We start from the raw sequence: 20,861 nt of genomic DNA, 5'->3' as shown, positions 1-20,861 counted from the left end.
AAAAAAAAAAGAAAAAGGCAACTGACAGCAATAGTAGTCACCTCGAGGGGTTTATGGAGAGCTGTAGATACCATGTGGAAAGCTGCTGGCATGTAGCAAATGCTCAATCGCCAAATGCTCAATCACGGGTTTGCCATTGCCACTATCCCTTGCCTGTGCCTGGCTACACGTGGGGTTCCCACCGCATTCTGCAATTCCCTGTATCATTCATTCTCTTCAAACATGCTTTTTAGATACTTAATACAATAACATCACCTTGGGACACCTGTACCTCTGAGTGTCAGAAAGATTTTGATTTTTTTAATTTCTATAGGAATGCGGCATGTATCTGTGGCAACCTTGTACAAACTAACTAAAATGTCAAGTTGCTTTCTCTCTTTTTTTTTTTTTTTTTTTTTTTTTTTTTTGAGACAGAGCCTCTATCTGTCGCCCAGGCTAGAGTGCAGTGGTGCGATCTCGACTCACTGCAACCTCCGCCTCCTGGGTTCACTCCATTCTCCTGCTGAGTAGCTGGGACTACAGGCACCTGCCACAACGCCCAGCTAATTTTTTGTGTTTTTGGTAGGGACGGGGTTTCACCGGGTTAGCCAGGATGGTGTCGATCTCCTGATCTCGTGATCCGCCCACCTCAGCCTCCCAAAGTTCCGGGATTACAGGTGTGAGCCACTGCGCCCGGCCTCAAGTTGCTTTCTAATGGATCTGGAATTTTATTACTTATTTATGTGTCCCCTACCCCTACCCACACACACCCATATTTTAATATTCATGAAAGCAAGGATGCTGTCTCTTTGGATTTTGAATGCTGTGTCCAGCAAAATGCAGGTTGCAGGTGATCAATAAATAAGAAGAATGAAAAGCCAAATTTTCTAAAACGTTGCTCAGAACTTCTGATTAACACTTATATATATATATATATATTTTAAAGAATGCAGCTTGTTTAGAAAGTTAAAAGCTTGTCAAACAAAGGGTCTAAACCCACACATACACACACACACACATACATACAAATTAAAAGAAGTCTTTGGCCCTTGCCGGAAGAAATATTGAAAAGCAATGATTTAACCCATATTCTGGTTATGTCTGACTTGGAGTATTCTGTCTTTGATCCTCAGATATGGAATGTAGAGATCATGCCCATATGTCTTGTAACCAATATAGAGTTTTAGTTTTGCTTTTACTCATCATTATTTAATAAATTACTTACACAATGGTAATAGCATTCAACTCATAAGTATCTATAAAATCCAAAATAACTAAATGTATCTTGATGTTCTGTGAACACATCAGGATCATATTTTGCCTAGGACAGAATCTTAGCATATATTTGAAGCGTTTTCTCCTGTATGCATTCAATTATATCCTATCTTCATAGCAAATGACAGAGATTAACTATTTTCTCTGCATTTTGACCTTGTGGGTAATACTTCCTGTAATGTCCTGCAGAAGCTACTAATCTGCCAACTGAGATTAGGCAAATCTCTCTCTCTCTCTTTCTCTCTCTCTCTGTCACTCTAAAATTCCAAAGGGGTCATTTTGTTTTGGTATTTTATAAATTAAAAAATAGGCCAAAATACTATCTAATAAAGAATTTAAATCATAATGTCTGGACAAGGGGCTATTATGTTTTCTATAACCTCTGAAAATTTGTATTTAAAATTGAATGGATTTTTCTCCTAATCTTTACATCAAACATAACATTTGAAATGTTTGAAAAGTAAAGAAGATAAAAATGAATTTGAAAGTAAAGAGCTAAGTATTCAGCCATAAAGGCATTCCATTGGGAAATAACTTGCCAATAATCTCAATGGCTGACATGGATCCTTGCAAAGAACATTAGATATAGAATCTGGGTCTCAGACTTTTATGCGTAATAAACTAGATTTCAGAACACAAATAGGACTTCTAAAGTTCTGTCCTGTGAGTAGTGTGAGTCCAAAGGATTCTGGATTCTCCAAGAAAATACTTCTTCCCAACTGTCACCTCTGCTTAGCTTAGACAACTCAGGCTCCAATTTTACTCCCTCTACAATCTTCCCAAGAGTAGCAAAAAGGAAAAGTTATTTAAAATGAAACATATATACAAGACAGAATGAGACCACTGACTGATCTCAGCAACATAATAATAAAATAAATGTAATTTTAAATTGAGTTTAAGAGCAACGAACAGTAAAAAAACAAACAAAACAAACTTCCCTCATACCTACTTCTTGAGCTACTATTTTACTACTGTAAAGATTAAAGTGGAATTTTACTTTTAGGAAGCATTGTGGGATATGAAATGACTATAAAAGTTAGAGTCATTCCCTATGAAATGGTTTTCAGCAAATTGTTCAGTCTGAGACTTAGTTTTTCCATTAATTAAGTGGAGACTCAAAGTTGGCCTGAGAATTGCATAATTCTGAGATAAGTGAAAACCATTGCACAGATGAAATCTCAGTTAACAGTGCTTTTGCTTTAACTACTGAATAATACTAACTAGAGGCTTCTGGAAATTTCTGTGTTCCTAACTTGGAAATATATACATATATATACACATACACGTGTGTGTGTGTGTGTGTATGCATTATTGGTTCATCATTTCTGAAATCAAAAGCACTTCAGCAAAGATCTCTTGAAATCTCCAAATTACTGATATATTTAGTGTATGGAAACTTTCTTAATGTTCACTGCATCTGACACAGGCCATCAAACAGAAATTCTCCTGTTCTGAAAAGATTGTTCACTGTCAGTTCAAAGAATTATTTTTCCTTTTAAGAAGTTTGAAAGCCTTTTGTGCATTAGTCAACTTGCCTACAAAACACACAGGTGTCACAGTATGCACAGTCTTCTTTCTGAAACAGTATAAACAAACTACAAAGAGATGTGTGTTTGAGCCCTCATGTTTTTGGAGAACTTTTTATTTAAGCAACATCTTATGTAAGCGACCAGAAACACAGGAATGATGTGTTTAGTTACTATAATAGCATGACATTTTAAAGTTGACAGTAAATTATGCAAAGAGTTAGAGATTATGAGGCCTCAGTGTTGCAAACAATAATAGGATAAAGTGACTTTGACTTGGTAGTATGTTCACAGGTATTTGTGCTGATGGTCACCTATCTAAAATTAATGTAGGCCAAGATTATGAAGCTAAGGGTGCTTGCTAAAAGCATGTCAACCTAGAAAGATGATGGAAGGGTTAATATGTTGCCTAACTTTTAACATTTTAAATTTTAATTCCTTTATCTGTTCAAATATTTTGTAGATTAATTTTATCAACTGCCACATTACTAGAATATGGCCAATTTTACCCACCTTATTTTTAAACAGATGCCAGAGATTGTGGTTGATGAAAATCTATTTTAGAATGACTATCAAGAAAATCTATTTTAGAAATCACTATTCACTTTATATTCCTATTTAAAACAACTGCAGTGTCTCTTTGTTTTAAATTTGCACATTCCTCGTTAATTCTAAAGTTGAGCTTAAGCTGAAAGTTATTCAGAACTTGGAAAACCATGACTCACTGTCCTAAAGGAGAGAATGTCCCCCTCTCAGCTGTCTCTGGGTAGTGTGCAGGGCACTCAATGCCCTTCCTCCCAGATAAGAGCAGCATGCTGGCCCCACCGCATGCCCACTGGGGTTATGTAGATGATTCCTCATCAGCTTGACTTACCCGCCCAAGCTGCAGCCTGGAGACACTATTCCCTTTCTCAGGGGAGGGACCTGGAGGAGCTCTAGGTGGATCGGGAGGCCAGCCCTCGGCTCTGCTCTGCTGCCTCCCATTACCCCGCTGGACAGCATCCCAAGCAGGGGAGGATCCCAGGATAGGGAAGACTTTTCATAAGGTCAACCATTTACCGAATTTTATTGAGAAAAAAGAAGAAAGCCAACTACTGAACTCCACTTTTTACACTAATTTTACAGCCACTCAAACCCTTCTCTGCCACATGTTGACATCCACTATAGTGAACCCACAAAAGTGCTCCTGCATTCACTGAGTTCTTAGCCTACTTTTGTAACTGACCTAATTTAATGTGTATTTGTTTAATTCACATCCTTAATATACCTGTCCAAGTCATTATTACCTGTATTGGATTGCAAATTTTGCACAAATGGGATCATATCTGCTCAATTCACTTTGCAAAATGACTGGCCCAAAATCAAATACAAGCCTTAGAGTATATGCTTTTCTCTTGGGCTGACTGTGGTCTCTGAAGAGCCTCATTAAAACTGCATTCAAAGTAGGAGTCCACCTATTATTCAATGGAAGTGGCTCTGCTACCAGCTTCCATAATTGAATTCTAATGAAATAACACAAAATGCAGCTAAAATCCTTTAGATGATCCCACTCACATCCCTAGCCCATTAAAAGAGGCAATGAGTCACAGGCTAAGGTTTCTGAAGAGTGCCTTTCTTCACATATGAAAAAATAATGGCGGCCCAGGGAGGTAAAACAGCAGAATTAGAGCTGACTGGCATCCATCTCCTGAGGCTCAGGGTTGCTCTTCACAGAGTAAGCAGCGGACAAGCCGAAAACTGGAAAGGTGGCTTCAAGCTAAGCACAAATAATACAGTGGTATTTACTGACACCAGCCATAGCCATTCCTGAAGTTAGTCTTTTATAAACTCATGCATTTCACCAGCTGATGATGAAACAGAGGGTGACTGAACATAGGTTCAAAATGCATCATTCCTTCTGGAAACAAAATCAAGTTGCTCTAAAACTCAGGCTTTTAGATGTTTGACCCCAAAAGTAAGTATCACTCTACATACATTTTGTGTTTTTTATATATATAGAGAGAGAGAGAGTGTGTAATATATATAATCGTGTAAAATATATACACACATATATACACACACACTTCATTAAGTTCCAGTGTATGCATTACTCTGAAAAATCCCTCTCTGCTGCTATCATAATGTTCATTTGTTACATTTTAAGACAAATGACTGAAAGCAAACAGCGATTGTGAGAGGGGAAATCAAATTCCATCAAATACAGAAGTCTGGTACCATCTGCCGAGGGTGCAATGATGAAGTATAAACACAGAGCTCATTTTGAGCGTCCCGTAGTGACCTTGCACAACAGTGCCCAGGAAATGAAGATGATGTGACATATTTTGTGACTTAAATATACCAGCTGGATATAAAAGTCACAAAAGCAAAGGTAAATATATTTTGAAGTGTATGAACTGGATTGTTTTGTTTTAATCTATTGAAATGTTATTTTATGACTATGAAAGTACTGAGAACTAGTGGAAGAAAACTGGAAAATTAAAATTTAAATTACCCATAATCCCTCTATCAAGAGGTTATTTTAACATACACCTGTATTTTCTTCCAAACCTCTCTATGTTTATGTATGTTTGTGTAGATAGATAGATAAATAAATGATAGATTTAATAAGGTTTATACAAAGTTTTCATTCTTCTCCCAAGTAATATATTTACATGGAAACATGTTTATACAAAGTTTTCATTCTTCTCCCAAGTAATATATTTACATGGAAACATGTTTTATGGAAAACATGGTATTTTGGTAGCTGCCATCATATGTAAGCTTATCTGTTTAACCATTTCTTATTGTTGAAGGCTCAGGTTATCTCTACCTTTTGGCTACACTACAACTAGCAAAACTTTAACAAAATGCACGTTATATTTAATCAATTTATTTGCCAAGGTTTGCTTCTTCATCTTCCAACTTTGAGTTATATATTATTTGAGTGTCTTTTTAATATATTACTTGTGTCTATTACTTTGTTCCTCATTATGTATATTGTTGATCACTAATTTGTAATACTAATTCTAGTAAACGTATGCCGGGCACCATTCTAAGCACTTTCCGTGTATTTGCACATATTCATATTCACAGTAGTTTCATGAGATAATACTACTGTTATCTTTTACCATCATTAAAGAAAAAAAGAAAACTTAGCTATACAGAAAACCTGCTGTAATTTTCCTAAGGTCACACAGTAAATACAGAATGGACTACGCTTTCAAATCCAGCAGTCTGACTCCAGGGGCTCTGCTCTGAATCACTTAAGTATATACCATTTCTCTAAAAAACAAGACTGCACAACTATTATTGCATGCTATTTTAACATAATTCTCATTATTAAAAGATAATGTAAGAACAGGAATGTTGATGTATAACCAACAGCAAAAACAACATACAAAGGGAATAAATCATAGTGACTCAACTTCTTCATTGAAACAGTTTTATTATATTCTCCTTACAAATGACGTTTGTCTTACTCCTCCACTTACAGAATTACAAAGTGTTGTTCTCACGTATTTCAAAAGAAAGACTGGAATAGAAAGTCTTAAGTTCAAGAAGTGAATAATGGAGAATTTGATTTCCATGTTCTGAACAATCGAGGCGTGATCAGACTAGAGTTGAATCCTAACTTTACCCTTTTACTAGATATAACTGTAGCACAGATAGTTACTTCCCGTAGTGCCACATTTCTAATCTGAAAATAGGGGCATTAAGCTATGTCTCTACATTATTGTGAGGACAAAATCAAATGCCACATATAAAATAATGGGCACAGTGACCAATGCATACTAAATTATAGTTTTTCTTTCCTCAGCTTTGCTCCCCTTAAAAAACATAAGTTAATAAAAATGGAACCCTTCTTGGAAACAACACAGTCTAAAAGTCTAAGCTTTATAATATAACCATTAACATCTTGTTCAGAATAAAATCCTTTAGGGACTCTATTTGAAATGCACCTAGGCTCCCCTGGAAAATCTCTGGCCATCAATTCTCCCTGCTGAATGCACAGATGCCTTCCAAGTCTTCTCCCTAATGTTACACAGATTATTTCCTGCATTTACATCTATTGGAAACAGACTGACTTGGAGACATGCTGCCCAGAGACCAGGCCTAAAGCTATATTCTGTGTATGATTTAATATATCAGGGAAGGAAGTTGTATACATGGTAAATAATAATTACAAACATCATTTAAGTATAACATGGATATAGTTCTATACATATTAAATGATTATTTTTCCTTTTTTCACTCGGTTCAAATAACAGTCCCTTCTCAGACTACATGCTGCAGGAAAGTTAGGCAATTATTTCAGCATTTTCCAGACATGTCAGCTACTAAAGAATAAATAGTATATTTATCTTTTTAAAATTATGTAGCAAGTTGGAAACAAATGTCATTTTAACAGCTGGTACCAGAGTTTCCCAAAGAGAGAGAACTGCCTTTGTTTAGGAAAATACCTGGAGAGACTGTTGTAAGTGAGGGAGTACAACCCAAGGAAATGTTTTATGTGAAAAACCGCAAAACCAACTGATGTTGACTGCTCCATGAGATGCTCATAGAATCTGGAGGGTGGAGAAGATATCAAGAAAGGAGAGAGGGCAAGCCATGAGTGAGAGTGGAGGGGGCAGTGGTCAGCAATGGAACAGGATGTTTGATCATGTGGAAAAGGAGGTCAATTTAAAAATTTCCAGTGTCAGGAATGCAGGACAGCAGCTGAATGAGTGTTTGATTCTGCAAGGTAAACTGCCTCAGTCACTGCAAACCTTCAGTGAAGGCATTATACACACCAATGTCTTCTTTGGATGGTGGTTTTTGTTTTATTTCGGAGTATGCATGAGACAAAGGAATAAGAACAGCTCCAAGAGCTAAGATTTAAAAAACAAACAAACAAGATCTAGAGTTTAGTAGGAATATGAAAATAGATCGAGTGAACATGAGAACAGGCACCCCTGGGAAACATGAGAAATCATGGGGAGGACATTGAGCTTCCTACAGAATATGAAGTTCAGAGTTTGAGTCAACTCTGTGTACATTTCAAGGGAACCCAACATCATAGTTCCATGAATGAATAGACACAATCCCTAGAGGAGGAGTACAAAATAAACAGGATAAAAAGGTGCTTCCCAACATGCTTGGAGGACTGGACTTAGATTTCATCTATTTCTGCTATTACTTTCTTTTATTTTTTTCCCCCCAAGTTCTTGAGTTTCAGTAGTAATATTTTCACAGAGGCAAACATAAAATAATTTTAAGGAATTCTAAATCAAATCAAGCCATTGTTCTGATGAAAAGTAAGATTTTCTTTTTACTGGTTATAAAATAGAGTAGCATCAAAACAGAGTTACCTGAATGCAGGCTCTGAGTAAGCTCAGGAGGTAGTAAAGGCTGTCCCTGAGCCTGTGCTGCCACCGGTCCTTGAATGCTTTTCTGGATTTAGAAACATCCAGTAAAGAAGCAAGAGTGGCCCTCTCCCTGAAAACTCTATTCATCAGCCCAGCAAAGACAGGGTGTGTCTCATCAAGGTTCTAGCATGTTTTGGTCCCAACTCATCTCCCTCCTCACAGTTATCCACTCCTCAAAGCAGAGGAAACAAGCCCCTACTGCTATCATTGTTTTGACCTGACTCTACTCCACCATGGTCACCAACAACCTCCTAATGATCAAAACCAGCAATCTTCTCTTCATTTCCATCTCGCCACACTTGCCGCTGAAGTGGAGTCTTGTCATAAAAGCTACTCACCTCACCTTGAAATCTTTGACTCTGTTTTTCTTATGTATTCCACTATTGCTCTGATCCTAACTTCTTTTTTTTTTAACTTTAAGTTCAGAGGTACAAGTTCAGGGGTACTGAAATGACTTCCAAAAACACTTCTCCAGATTTCTCATCTCTCTCAGCTTCAGGCCTCTATTTCCAAAAGAATACAGTACATGTCCATCTAGATATTTTACTAAATAACTCAATATCTGTGTGTCCCAAATAGTGGTGGCAACAAGGGATGACCTGGTCAAGATTTATCATTTCTCTACCAGGCACCTCTCACAACTATACCAAAGAAAGAAAATCATATGACTGCATTGTAAATGCAGCAACTTCTTCTACCATCTTAAGCCCCACACGTATAAATTCAGAATATGCCACAGAGGCTGACATTGCCCCTTCTCCTATCCCTGCTTTTTTTTTTTTTTCCTTTGAGACAGAGTCTTGCTCTTGTTGCCCAAGCTGGAGTGCAATGGCGAGATCTCAGCTCACCACAACCTCTGCCTCCTGGGTTCAAGCAATTCTCCTGCCTTAGTCTCCTGAGTAGCTGGGATTACAGGCATGTGCCACCACGTCAAGCTAATTTTGTATTTTTAGTAGTGATAGGGTTTCTCCATGTTGGTCAGGCTGGTCTCGAACTCCTGACCTCAAGTGATCCACCCACCTCGGCCTCCCAAAGTGCTGGGATTACAGGCATGAGCCACCACGCCCGGTCTCCTATACCCACTTACTACAGGTTATCATATAAGGAACCTGAGCCACTTCGTATTTGGAAATTATTTCATCTGTCTTAATGTCAGTTGAGTATCTGTAACAATAACTTATTTCATTTTCTTTCCAACAAAATATAGCTTTATCTCCCTAACACTTAGTGCTCCATAATGATATGTGGAATTGAATGGCTCTCTACAACACAACTTCCTCATACCCACACCTACTTTCAACATTTATCTTAAGCTCAGCCACTAAGAGATTTCTAAAGTTGTGCTTCCTAAAGCTGCAGTTCTCAAAATCCACTCCACATACGTGTGAAGTCCATAGGAAGCCCCATTTTAAATATAATTTTTGTAATCGAATAAATATTAGAAACACTTCACACTTCCTCTTGGAGATTCATTCCAACCACTATTAGGTCACACTATTTTCACTCATACTCCATTGGCCAAGACTTGATCACATAGCTATCCAATGAAAGTTCTGAGAATTCATGCAATTAAAAAAAAAAAAAAGCCTTTCTAGCTTCTTAATGTAAATGTTTTCCAAACCTTTTCTTAAGTTATATTTATTAATATCTGAAAAAGATTAGGATTAAGATTATCTATATTGAAAACTGGTAGTGCTTTAGATAAGGCAGGCATTTACTCCTTTCTCTGAGAGAGAAAAAGCAGCCCAAACTTGTATAGTAGTTTCAAGGCTCCTTCTATCTTGTTGCTCTGTGGTCCTGCAAAGGCAGCTTTTCATCCATGACTGCCCCAGCTCCTGCCATCACACTCATGTTCCACTCAAAGGAGACAAGAAAAGAAGGGGGGCATACTGCACTATTTTGAGCAAATGACCTGGGAATTGATCACACTATTTTCACTAAAATTCCACTGGCTATGGCTTGATGACATGATCACAACTAGCTACAAGGGAGGCTGGGAAATGTAATCTTTAGGGACATGATCATATGCTCAGCTGAAACCTCTATTACTATTTCAAAAAGAAGAAGAAGAGAATAGAGAATGGAGAAGAATTTGTAGTCTCTGCTATAATAGCTCCAAAACCCCTTCTGGGACATGCTGGGCTAAAGACCTGATGAATGTGAATAAGATTACGGAGGATGCACATTAAGTGATCTACAAGGAAGTGTTTACCAGCATTATCTAACATCTTCAAACGTTCACACTGAAAAACAGTCCTTTGCCATCATTTCATTTCACCATATCTTTCAAAATTTAGTATAAATTCCAACCATTCTTAGAAAATTCCTTTATTAAATATTTTTAAATATTTTCAAAGATTTGCAGTAAACAATTTCTCTGAACCTACTGTCTACTGCCACCATACTTCATTGAAAAAATGCAATCAAAATTTCTTTTCTCTAATGTGTGTGTACAAAAGGGAGACATTAAATTACATTAAATAATTTGTTTCATTCCCTAATCCTTAAATTCAGGTCTGCCACTCACTAGTTGTGTAAACATAAGCCAGTCAGTTAATTTTTCCAGGTCTCAATTTCTGAGTCTCATTTCCTCTGTAAAATGAAAATAATGCATATTGTAGTATTGTTGTGGGGTTTAAATGCAATAATGCATATATATGTCAGCATGTAGTAGGTAGTCAATCATCATTGACACTTACTTTCACAGGCAAAAAATAGGTATTATAACTAGATGATCCTCAATATTCTCCATTTCTGTGATTTAAAAAATAGTGAAGGGTGGGTAATGCAGAAGTGCTGGCACTGGAACTTCAGGCAACACTGTAGTAAACTGGTGCTTTTTCCCCCACAAGAGAGAGCAGTTTTCTTGAGGTCATCTCAAAGTCTAGGAAATAGGTCTTGCATACACAAAAGCATATTTCAGATGGCATAGCCAGAATGTCTCCAAATCGCAACTCTGACAAAATCAATTACAAAACTTCATAAGATTGTCTTGATCTTATAAAGGACTCTCCCTCATGAAGAACTCTATGAAGTCCTCAATAAAATTTGGTGATGATGGGAATGATTGAGGGTTGTTGGGTAAATAAGGCAGAACCTAATGATAAATGTAGCAAAGTCTCAATGAAAAAATTAATTAGTAAAGTTGACTTTGCCTAAAGTTTAACCTTTGTACAATATGAACAATAAAAGAATAAACAGTGCAATCACCTCTCACATTAAAAAATGAAAAAAATATTATTTAAAAAATAATGAAATTGATCTAGGCGCTCTCAAGATATTTTTGTACTCTAAAAGTTTAAGAAATTTTCAATATTAATTTCAGTGTGAATTTTTTTAGATTAAATACAATTCTATGTATTAAGTACAAGTACAGAAAGCCATCTGAGTTTGACAGTCAGCTATAAAATGATAGAAACACAAAACTAAAGCTTTCCAGCAGGAATATCAAACATAAATGCTTACTCATGGTTTTGATGCAGACAATCCTATTTTAAAAAATTAAATGGTTTTCTTACTGAGGAGTAAAGACGACCCTAAATAATTAATATAATCATTGGTTCTTATTGCAAATAGTCAATGTTTAAGTCTTAGCTCTCTCTCACCCTGTCATTCTCCCTTTTCTATTTCTCTCTCTCTCTCCCCCCCTTTCTCTTTCTCACGACTTTGAGCTATGCACATTATATTTTCAAAAGAAGGAAAAGAAGAGTCACCAAAGACATAAAAGTATAGAAAAAATAATGAATCTTGGAGGACCCTATGATTGAACATATTTATTCATTTAGAAATTGCAGCCACAAGAACACATCTACTTATACTTTCCTAATGTCAGAGGAAATTTTTTACAGAGCAAAGGATAATACTCATGACTCCATAATAAATCTCTTTGGTGATTTGATTAAAGTTCTTGGTACCTATATTAATACAACTTTTTGGTTATATATCCTGCTTCAAAGTGAAGAATTATTTTATTAAGAAGAATTTCTGGAATGTATGATGTTATATGAATGTATTTCTGGTAGCTATTTTTCTGGACATAATAATAAGTATAGAAAACTCACTTTCTTGGAATGGTTTACATCCATGAATTTCAGCAATTAGACTGAACTAACAGTTGGTGGGGTAAATGCTAGTTGAGACTTATATCGATAATAAAGTTGGTTCTCCAATAACCTGGAAGGTTACACTAAGAGTTAATACCACATAATCTCTGCCCTGAATTCTTCTGTATTTTGATATTAAACTGTTTGGGAGTGCACTACATTCTATATTTCTAATGATTTTTCTTCACTAACTCTCTACTTTTTTAGATCTGTGTTTATTCAGCAAATGGATCAGATAAATCTTTGTGAACTAGCCAAATAATATTTTGATGCCTTTTAATACATTGACAGCACTTAATCAGTGCCCAATACTGTGCTAAATATTTTAGATACTTACAACTTACAATAGCGTAGGTACTATTTTTATTCCCATTTTCTAAACGAAAAAATGGAAGCAAAGGGAAAGAAAGTAATTTGCCTTAGGTTACAACAGCTTGTAACACATGAAGTCAAGGCTGATACTTCAAGGCAAAGGGTTGCAGAGTTGCAGGGATCGTAGTACAAGATAGAGGATTGGTAAGGAAGACTAAGAAGGGGGTACCCCTCATGGAACAGGATTCAATAGCAGAGCAGCATCAAGAAGGAAGGAAAACTCACTGGAATCTATATCCAGAACCATTGGTCTGAGACTCCTAAAACATCCTCCAAGAGCAAAATAGGTCTCATTGTTCACGACAGGCTCCAACTTTGTAGACGGAGTTAAGTAGACCCATTCATGAACGTTTTTATTTAGGGGCCAGCGTTCCTAAGCAATCATTGCCATATTCTCACCAGGTTTGTCCACAAGCTGGTGTTTCCTGCATGCATTATGAGCACTAACTCTTTAGCACCAACTTCCCCGACCACGTTGTCCCCAGCCCACCAGTCTGCCCCCTCCCGCTGCGCATAAAGAAATCCCCTGCTGCCCAAAGCTCAGCCATCACATAGGAACTGGTCAAGTTCCACCTCTTCCACAAAATGCCCCCTTTCCTCTTAAAGACCTAAATAGCTGCAGCATTTGTCATCTGTATTTTACACTCAGTCACATATTTCATGGAAATGTTTTTGCTTCTCTGTGTGCGTAACTAACCTGGGAATTATCTGAGGCCAATGACCCTGTAGTATTACTTCTCTCTAAGTATCACTTAACTCACAGTGCTCATCATGGTGTTTGCTTATACAAATTGCCTAATGGGTACTTGTTAAATAAATGTATCCATGAATGTCATAGCTTCGATCAACCCACTGTATGTAGTACGCAAAAAATGCTCAATAAATCCCTATTGATTAATGAATTATTTCACTATTGAGTCAGAAATTGTTTGCAGTATTACAACAAAAGACTGTGATCCTAATCCAGTGCTAGTTATTTAAAATAAATAATATTTAATAATATGTGTCAAAGGCACTTTGTGTAATTCTACAGGAGCCACACTATGGACTAATCCCTGGGATTCATTTCTAAAGAAGGCAAACATTTTCCTTATTCTGTCAAGCCCAGTGAGAATACATGGCATCCCTGGTCATTCCCTCCCTATCTTTGACACATACTTGACAATGGTTGTGATATTTGAGCTTTAATAGTCGTGGGGTGGGGGGCGGGGGGAGGGATAGCATTAGGAGATATCCCTAATGTAAATGACGAGTTAGTGGGTGCAGCACATCAACATGGTACATGTATACAAACCTGCACGTTGTGCACATGTACCCTAGAACTTAAAGTATAATAAAAAAAAAAAAAGAACAAACAGAAAACAAAATCATATTTCAGGAAAAAGAAATTAGTGATTGCAATTAGGAAGAAGGCTAGTAACTCAAGGCTCCAGTCCCTGGCTTTGGTTTTGCTTTGACCGTTCTGTAAATGTGTATGTACACAGCATGCTTACGTGTACTGCATCTGGTGTAATACTAAGAGTATGAAATTAAACGTGACTGGAGATTAAATATCAGAGTCCCCTTAGTTTATGACATTATTTGGATATAATCACTATAATCACTATGAACATATCTGTTTCCTAGTAACTGCCTAAAAGGTAGACATGTAATTTAGGGGATAATTCTTTCGGCAAACATCTCTATTAATGCCATGCCTTTTTTTTCTTCTCCTCTCCAAAATGTTTTCGACATGTTTTATTTAAATTTCAGATCAGAATAGTAGGGAAGATCACATAGTAACTTATATCTCCACAACGAGAAAAGACCTTAGTTGATCAAATTTCTAATACTGAATGCTTAATATTTAAATGTTCTTGTTTTTAATCTAAAAGGCCCAAGAAGACCTAATAAAATATATCAAACGAAATTTTAAAAGTGAAAGATAAAAATGTATGCAGACAATATTATTCCATTGACTTCCATGATAACCCCCTTACTTTATTACAGACTTAACTTTGGGGGGATAATCCTTTGGCCACCGGAGTCCAACTTTTTACCTTTGTCTTCCTACTACCTGAGCACAGCAGAAACTCTCTAATAGTCTTGTTATTCCAAACATCAGATCCAGCGCCTGGCACACAGTAGGCATTCAGTAGTTGTTTGTTCAATAAAAAAATGAGAACCTTTGAAGCCACACAAATGAACTAATATCATTTGAGGATGAATGATAAAAAGCATTTGCATCAGAGAATAAAGTAGTCTTTGAAGTTGAATCTGTCTAAGAGTCTAAAAATTCAAAGGCTCTTCTACATGACCATGACAGTTTATTTTATATCAATACTACTTTGAAACAATGACTTCATTTTCTCCAACTTTTTTATTTTCCTCCATCATAATCATAAAAGGCTAATAAAGTGGTCATGTTTATGTAATATTGCAAACTAAAGTCTATTGCAAACTGGTGAACACAATTTGTCACAACTGACAAATAATGTGAGCCTTATTCTCACATATCCTGTTATTCACAATAATTAACAGAAAAACTGGCTCAAAGATCTAACTTTGTATTAATTCTAAGTGCAGCCTAAGAGATTTACTTTTTTACTATTCCATAATAATATTCATAGAATTAAAACAAAACAAGTACTTTGAATCTCTCAGAAGAAAAATATTATTCCCATAAATTTTAAATAGTCCTTCCATGACACAAAAGTATCCACCTTTTGCTTATTTGTGGAGTAAAATACATTTCCTATATTTTAATATATCTATACTGCTGATGTCTTCTCTCATTTTTTAAAATTTATTTTAAATTTTTTCTTTATTTTTGAGATAAAGTCTTGCTCTGCCACCCAGACTGGAATGCAGTCAACCTCTGCCTCCTGGATTCAAGCAATTCTTCTGCCTCAGCCTCCCGAGTAGCTGAGATTACGGGCACCCGCCACAATGTACAGTTAATTTTTATATTTTTAGTAGAGATGGGGTTTCACCATGTTGGCCAGGCTGGTCTCAAACTCCTAACCTCAAGTGATCCTCTGCCTTGGCCTCCCAACATGCTGGGATTACTGGTGTGAGCCACCAGGCCTCACCCTCTTACTTCATTTTTAAAAGCTTGTATCCTTCAATATTTTTCTCTATATTCTGTGAATTTGTCAGGTGTTTTTTTTTCAATAGGAGCACCAATAAATGCCAAGGTTAGCCAATGAAAGCCTGGGCATTATAGGATGTCACTAAATTGATTTATTGACCCTTTGCCTTACAACACCTTCAACATCAGAGAAATAGGGATTCATTCAGATACTCCTCAACACTTAGTATTACTAGAATTACGTTACCAATTACAATTTGTCCATCACTCCTTGAGTGTGGTCTCTTGTGAGCCCTGTAAAGAATTAAACAAAAAGTGATGAAGGTTTTAATTCCACCGTGGGTCTGCTTGCCATCACTATATTTCTAGATTTCATTATACACATTCATATATTTATACACCATTCATTCCCAGCATTCCCCAGATGCTTAATTTTAATGGTGCGATAATCTGACTAATGGCTTTCTACCCCATTAGAAAACCCATTGAAACTATTTTGGTAAAGAGCTAAAATTAAATATTTTAGGCTTTGTGCACCAAAAATTATTTGATGCAGCTACTCAAGTTGGACATTATAACATGAAAACCATCATAGGCAATATGTAAAAGAATGAGGATGGCTATGTTCTGGTAAAATTTTATTTCAGTGTCTGTACACCTAAATTAAATGCACATAATTGTTTACATAACACAAAATATTAATCTTCTTTTGGTGTTTTTCAGTCTTAGCTTAAGGGTTGTACAGAAACGAGTAGGAGGTAGGTTCAGCTTGCAGATTGTAGTTTGCTGACCCCTGCATTAGACTTACAGACCCATAAGAACAGATTCTGTGTTATATCTTAATTTGCCAACATAGGTACAGGCCTTAGACAATGCTCTATACATTGTACATGCTCAACACATGCTTAGAGGGTGAATCACTGCTAAATAATTTATGGTTTTCTTAATACCATGGTTACCTTGTTTGTGTGTGAATGATTTTGTTGGTCTCTCTCTCTCTCCTTCCCTCCCCCTCCCTCTCTCCTCTCTCTCTCTGCCTTCTCTCTCTCTTTCTTTCTCTCTCTCCAAGATTCTAGTGAAGTCAGAACCTGGTAGCCTTAGAGGGTTATTCTATTCTTAAAGGGTTATTCTTACCTTAAAGGGTAAGTTATTTCTATTAAGTTCAGGATATTTAGAAAGAGGCTTAGTTTTCAAAGAAGAGTTCAGTGAAATAACTCAAATGGTACAATGAACTGAATGATTATGTCCCTCCAAAATTCACATGTTGACAGTCTAATCCCCAAGGCGATGGGATTACGAAGTGAGATTTCTGGGGGGTGCTGAGGTCATGGGAATGAAGCCCTCCCAAATGGGATTAGCACCTTTATAAAGGAAACAGACAGCTCCCTTGTCCCTTCCACCCCTGAGGAAGCAGGGAGAAGGCACTGTCTATGCGCCGGAGCATGAGCCCTCACCAGACACCCACTCTGCCAATGCATTGATATCGGACATCCCAGCTTCCAGAATCGGACAACAAATTTCTGTTTAGCTTATAAGCCACCCGTCTTAGGGTGTTTTATAGCAACCTGAGCAGACTAAGAGAAATGGTAATAAGCCACATAGCACATTATCAAAATTGTCACTGCTACCTTCCTGGAGCAGCCTGAGTGCAATAGTCAACAGTCTCCTAAGATTGACAGAAATATATCTTTGACTCTCTGGACCTGATCTACTTTGTTCTGGTGCCAACTACCAACTTCTCCATTAAATTCTAGTGCTGTGTCTGAGCCCGGCACCAATGTAGCATTGTGTCCTGCATATGCAAGACTTGGTTGTGGTCTTCAGCTTTATTCTGGAATAAGTGATAGGGTAGAGCCCCGAGCTAGGTCCAGGTCTACTGTCACTTCTACCAGAGCACATTTAATCCTTTAAATCACATAGTCATTTTCACCCTACGCAGTGGTCACCAGCCCTTGCCACAGCTACCATACCTACAAAATGACATAGCAGCAGCAAAGGATAACTCTGTCTTTGTGAGACCTACTCTATGGATCTATGCAAACCTATAGAGTTTAAATTGTTCTTTAGGGGAGCATGAGATGTTGCAGAAACCAAGTACAAATTCTATAACCAATAATATTTTGAAAACAATGCTATTTTATTCACTTTGTATCACTTTCACATAAAAGAAAATATCAAAACAAAGAGAGCGTTAAAATGGAGCAATAGTATTTTATAGGTGGTAAGCTGCGTGTTTTCTTGTGCATGACTCTAAAAGCAGTAAAAAGATGCTTTGCTAAAAAGCATGATTGATATAAATTTTCTAACTTTTCAGCCACACACTGTTTAAAATATTTCTACCAAGGAACTCAAAACAGTCTTATAAATTATCTACATTCCTTCATGAACCATCATTTACAAGTTACAATTAAGCCTTTTCTTCTTTTTAAACTGTCTTTACAAATATTACCCTGGGAATTTTATACATGGGATTTGGTCCTACCTTCAGTTTAGAGAAACTGTATTTTGAGTTCTGAGTAGAAGGCAGAGAGGAACTTGCTAGCATGCTCATAGGATCTGGGAGGAAGAAAAGTCTGGAAGTTGTCACAGTGGTGCTAGGAGAAGCTTAAAGGAGTGTATTCCTTCCCTGTGTCAAGAATGTGTTCTCTATTCACCAAAGGAAATAAATAACTACACAGGTATAAATTAAAATAGATGGATCAATAAATAACATTTTTAGAACCAGAAAAATCAGCATCCATCAAGCTGAGAGTCCCCACACAATACGATACTATGGGGTGTGCTATACTGAGGAAACCAAGGAAGGAATGGCAAAGACTTGATTGGAATAAAATCAGATCCTATAAGACTGGCAAAAAAGACAGAGCTCAGAGGTCAGCAGCTACGTACACCTGAAAGGATTCAACAGGTCCCAGGAAGGTGTCTGCACCTCTGCCCTGACTCCTCCAATGCTCTGGGTTTTAGCACCTTGAAGGGGAGGTGGGATCCTACTACCTGGGGTCCTATCACCTATTGTAGGACCCCAGGCCGACCCTCCTTCTTGCCCACATGGTGCCTGTGGTGCCTACTTAGACTTAAAGTACAAAACTTGGAAGCATTTAAAGGATAAGAGAAAAGCCTGAGAGTTGCTGCAGTGAGTCAGCACATTAATGCTGACTCCACAGTTATCTGGATTAGAGCCGGCCTTCTCTGTGACCTGGACTCTCACTTTGCCCAATCCCAAGCGCTTGCAGAATGACTGGCTGGCTGGAGCTCCTGCCAATTTGTTCTTCTGGCTTACATTTCATTATTTAACATAAACCAGGAGTCAGTACTAAACCAGTCTTCTTGTTCTCACATCTTTCATCATCCCAGAAATTGACAAAAACTTACAGAGTTGAGAGGATGTCTGATTTTACCTGCCAAATATTTCCTAACTTATACTCTATAGCAAAAAAAAAAAAAAAAAAAAAAAAAGACAATTTCAAAGCATTTTCAAAGCAGGAGCTTTTAATGTATTGTTGTTCTTGGGGATAAATCTTTCCGGATATTATCTTCCAGAATTTCAGATGTAATGGGAAAGAGTAAGATCAGTATCTGAAGCAGTTTCCACAGATAAGTCTAGCTCATTATATTTTTAAAAGATATGTACATGGACATCAGCTTGTTCTGGGCACTCGCGTATATTTACTACAGTGTCAGACACCTACCAAGTGCTTAATAAGTATGAATTCTTAGCTTGTCCTTCAGGGTTTGGGGTAAGCCTTTGCAATTTCCAAGTTGAAATTCAGCAAAACTTTATGTATCAAACAGAAGAAACCACCTCACCTACAACAATGGGCCTGAGACTCAGCAGGATGAGAAATATCTTTTTATGAATACAGGTTTTAAAATATGGAGCCACCACACACAATAAACAGCAGGATAGGTCAAGTATTAGACAGCAATGAACGCCAGTGGGTGGTTTTGGCATCTCTTTTGAATGCAGTGGGCCATAGCCATGGTCCTCATTTCTTTCTAATTGGCACATGTGGCATCTGGACCTCTCTATTAGCCTGAGGTCACAGCACTTCGTCCAGGAACCACAGATTTAAAGAGAACTTGGTATGTATTCATAAGTCTGAAATGAAGATCACATCTGTGCAACTCCACCAGCCCTTTGCTCAAAATCTCTCCAGGATCAATGAATAAGGAAAGCAAGATGATTGACAGGCAGTACTAAAAGGATTAGCAAATTGCAGCTCCCTTCTCACCACCCCACTGTCTGTCCATCTCTGGTATCCATTCCTGCTCTTTACCTCCCAACTAACATGCTCCGTGTTTCTTCCCCTAGAGAAGATGATGAAAGCAAGAGATCAGGTATTCAAAATTGCCATGAAGCCTCTCTCTTCCTTGCCATGCCATCCCTGGCATCTTGTCAGTTGGCTTCCAAGTTTCAGCATTCACTTTATAAAATGAATTAATTTGTGTGAAATTTGTTGATAGATGCAAGCTCAGCACTCTCAATATTAGAAAATGACAAACCTTCCTGATAGAATTTGTCTTTTAATTGTCTTCCCTTGGAGAATACATATTTTCACTCTCCCTATTGCTACCATGGGTACTGCATTTGTCCTGATCAGCACAGTAACATAAAGAGGCCATAGAGAAGGCATATGGCCAGCTGCACTTTTCATTTCCTGGTGCTCTGTTGACAGTATTGCTTATTTCCAGATGGATAAATAGTTTGCACCTTAATGTAATCAAAGACTGAAAAAAAGATTCCACTTGAAAAACATTTGGGAATAGAGAAAAGAAGGGGAAAATAGGCCTCTGAGGCGGTATCTACAACGTGGAACTGAATTTCACTCAACCTTCACAAACAATAAACCTGATGTTTTATAACATTTTACCAAAGCCCCTTTTATTTTGATTTTTATTGCTGTATAATAAGCAAAAAAGAAAAGAACAATGGCTGGAAATTCTATGTGATTTGAAGTGCTCTCACTTGCATGCTGAGAAGTGTTATAAGGAATATTTTTGGCATCGGCTGATGATAGCAGCTTGGTACTAGCAGCACTTGATTCAAAATGTCATATGATACAATAATACACAAATTGAGTCCACAGAGGGGGAAAACTCATGCAACCTGTCACAGGTACAGCGAGTTTCCATGAGTATTCAGGGCTAGAGA

General features: G+C 37.2%; 1 protein-coding gene across 8 annotated transcripts in view; it reads right to left on the bottom strand.

Annotated features, from left to right (window-relative positions):
- The window catches only part of FGF14 (fibroblast growth factor 14), a 726,201-nt gene that overhangs the window by 594,245 nt on the left and 111,095 nt on the right, over nucleotides 1–20,861 (bottom strand). For 3 of the 8 annotated variants that reach the window (XM_017861679.1, XM_017861642.1, XM_017861648.1), the window contains one exon: nucleotides 15,957–16,003. The exons of 4 other annotated variants lie outside the window; for them this stretch is intronic. Coding sequence is in view for 2 of the 4 variants with exons in the window: in XM_017861642.1 (XP_017717131.1) it covers nucleotides 15,957–16,003 (47 nt within the window). In the remaining 2 variants the exon portion in view is untranslated. Of the gene's footprint in view, nucleotides 1–15,956; nucleotides 16,004–20,861 lie in introns of those variants that run through there. One more of the 8 variants, XM_017861685.1, reaches the window with a different exon arrangement.

The sequence above is a fragment of the Rhinopithecus bieti genome, unplaced genomic scaffold (genome assembly GCF_001698545.2).
Source record: "Rhinopithecus bieti isolate Rb0 unplaced genomic scaffold, ASM169854v2 scaffold_2254, whole genome shotgun sequence".
NCBI classification, from domain to species: Eukaryota; Metazoa; Chordata; class Mammalia; order Primates; family Cercopithecidae; genus Rhinopithecus; species Rhinopithecus bieti.
This window is presented reverse-complemented; position numbering and strand designations above follow the sequence as displayed.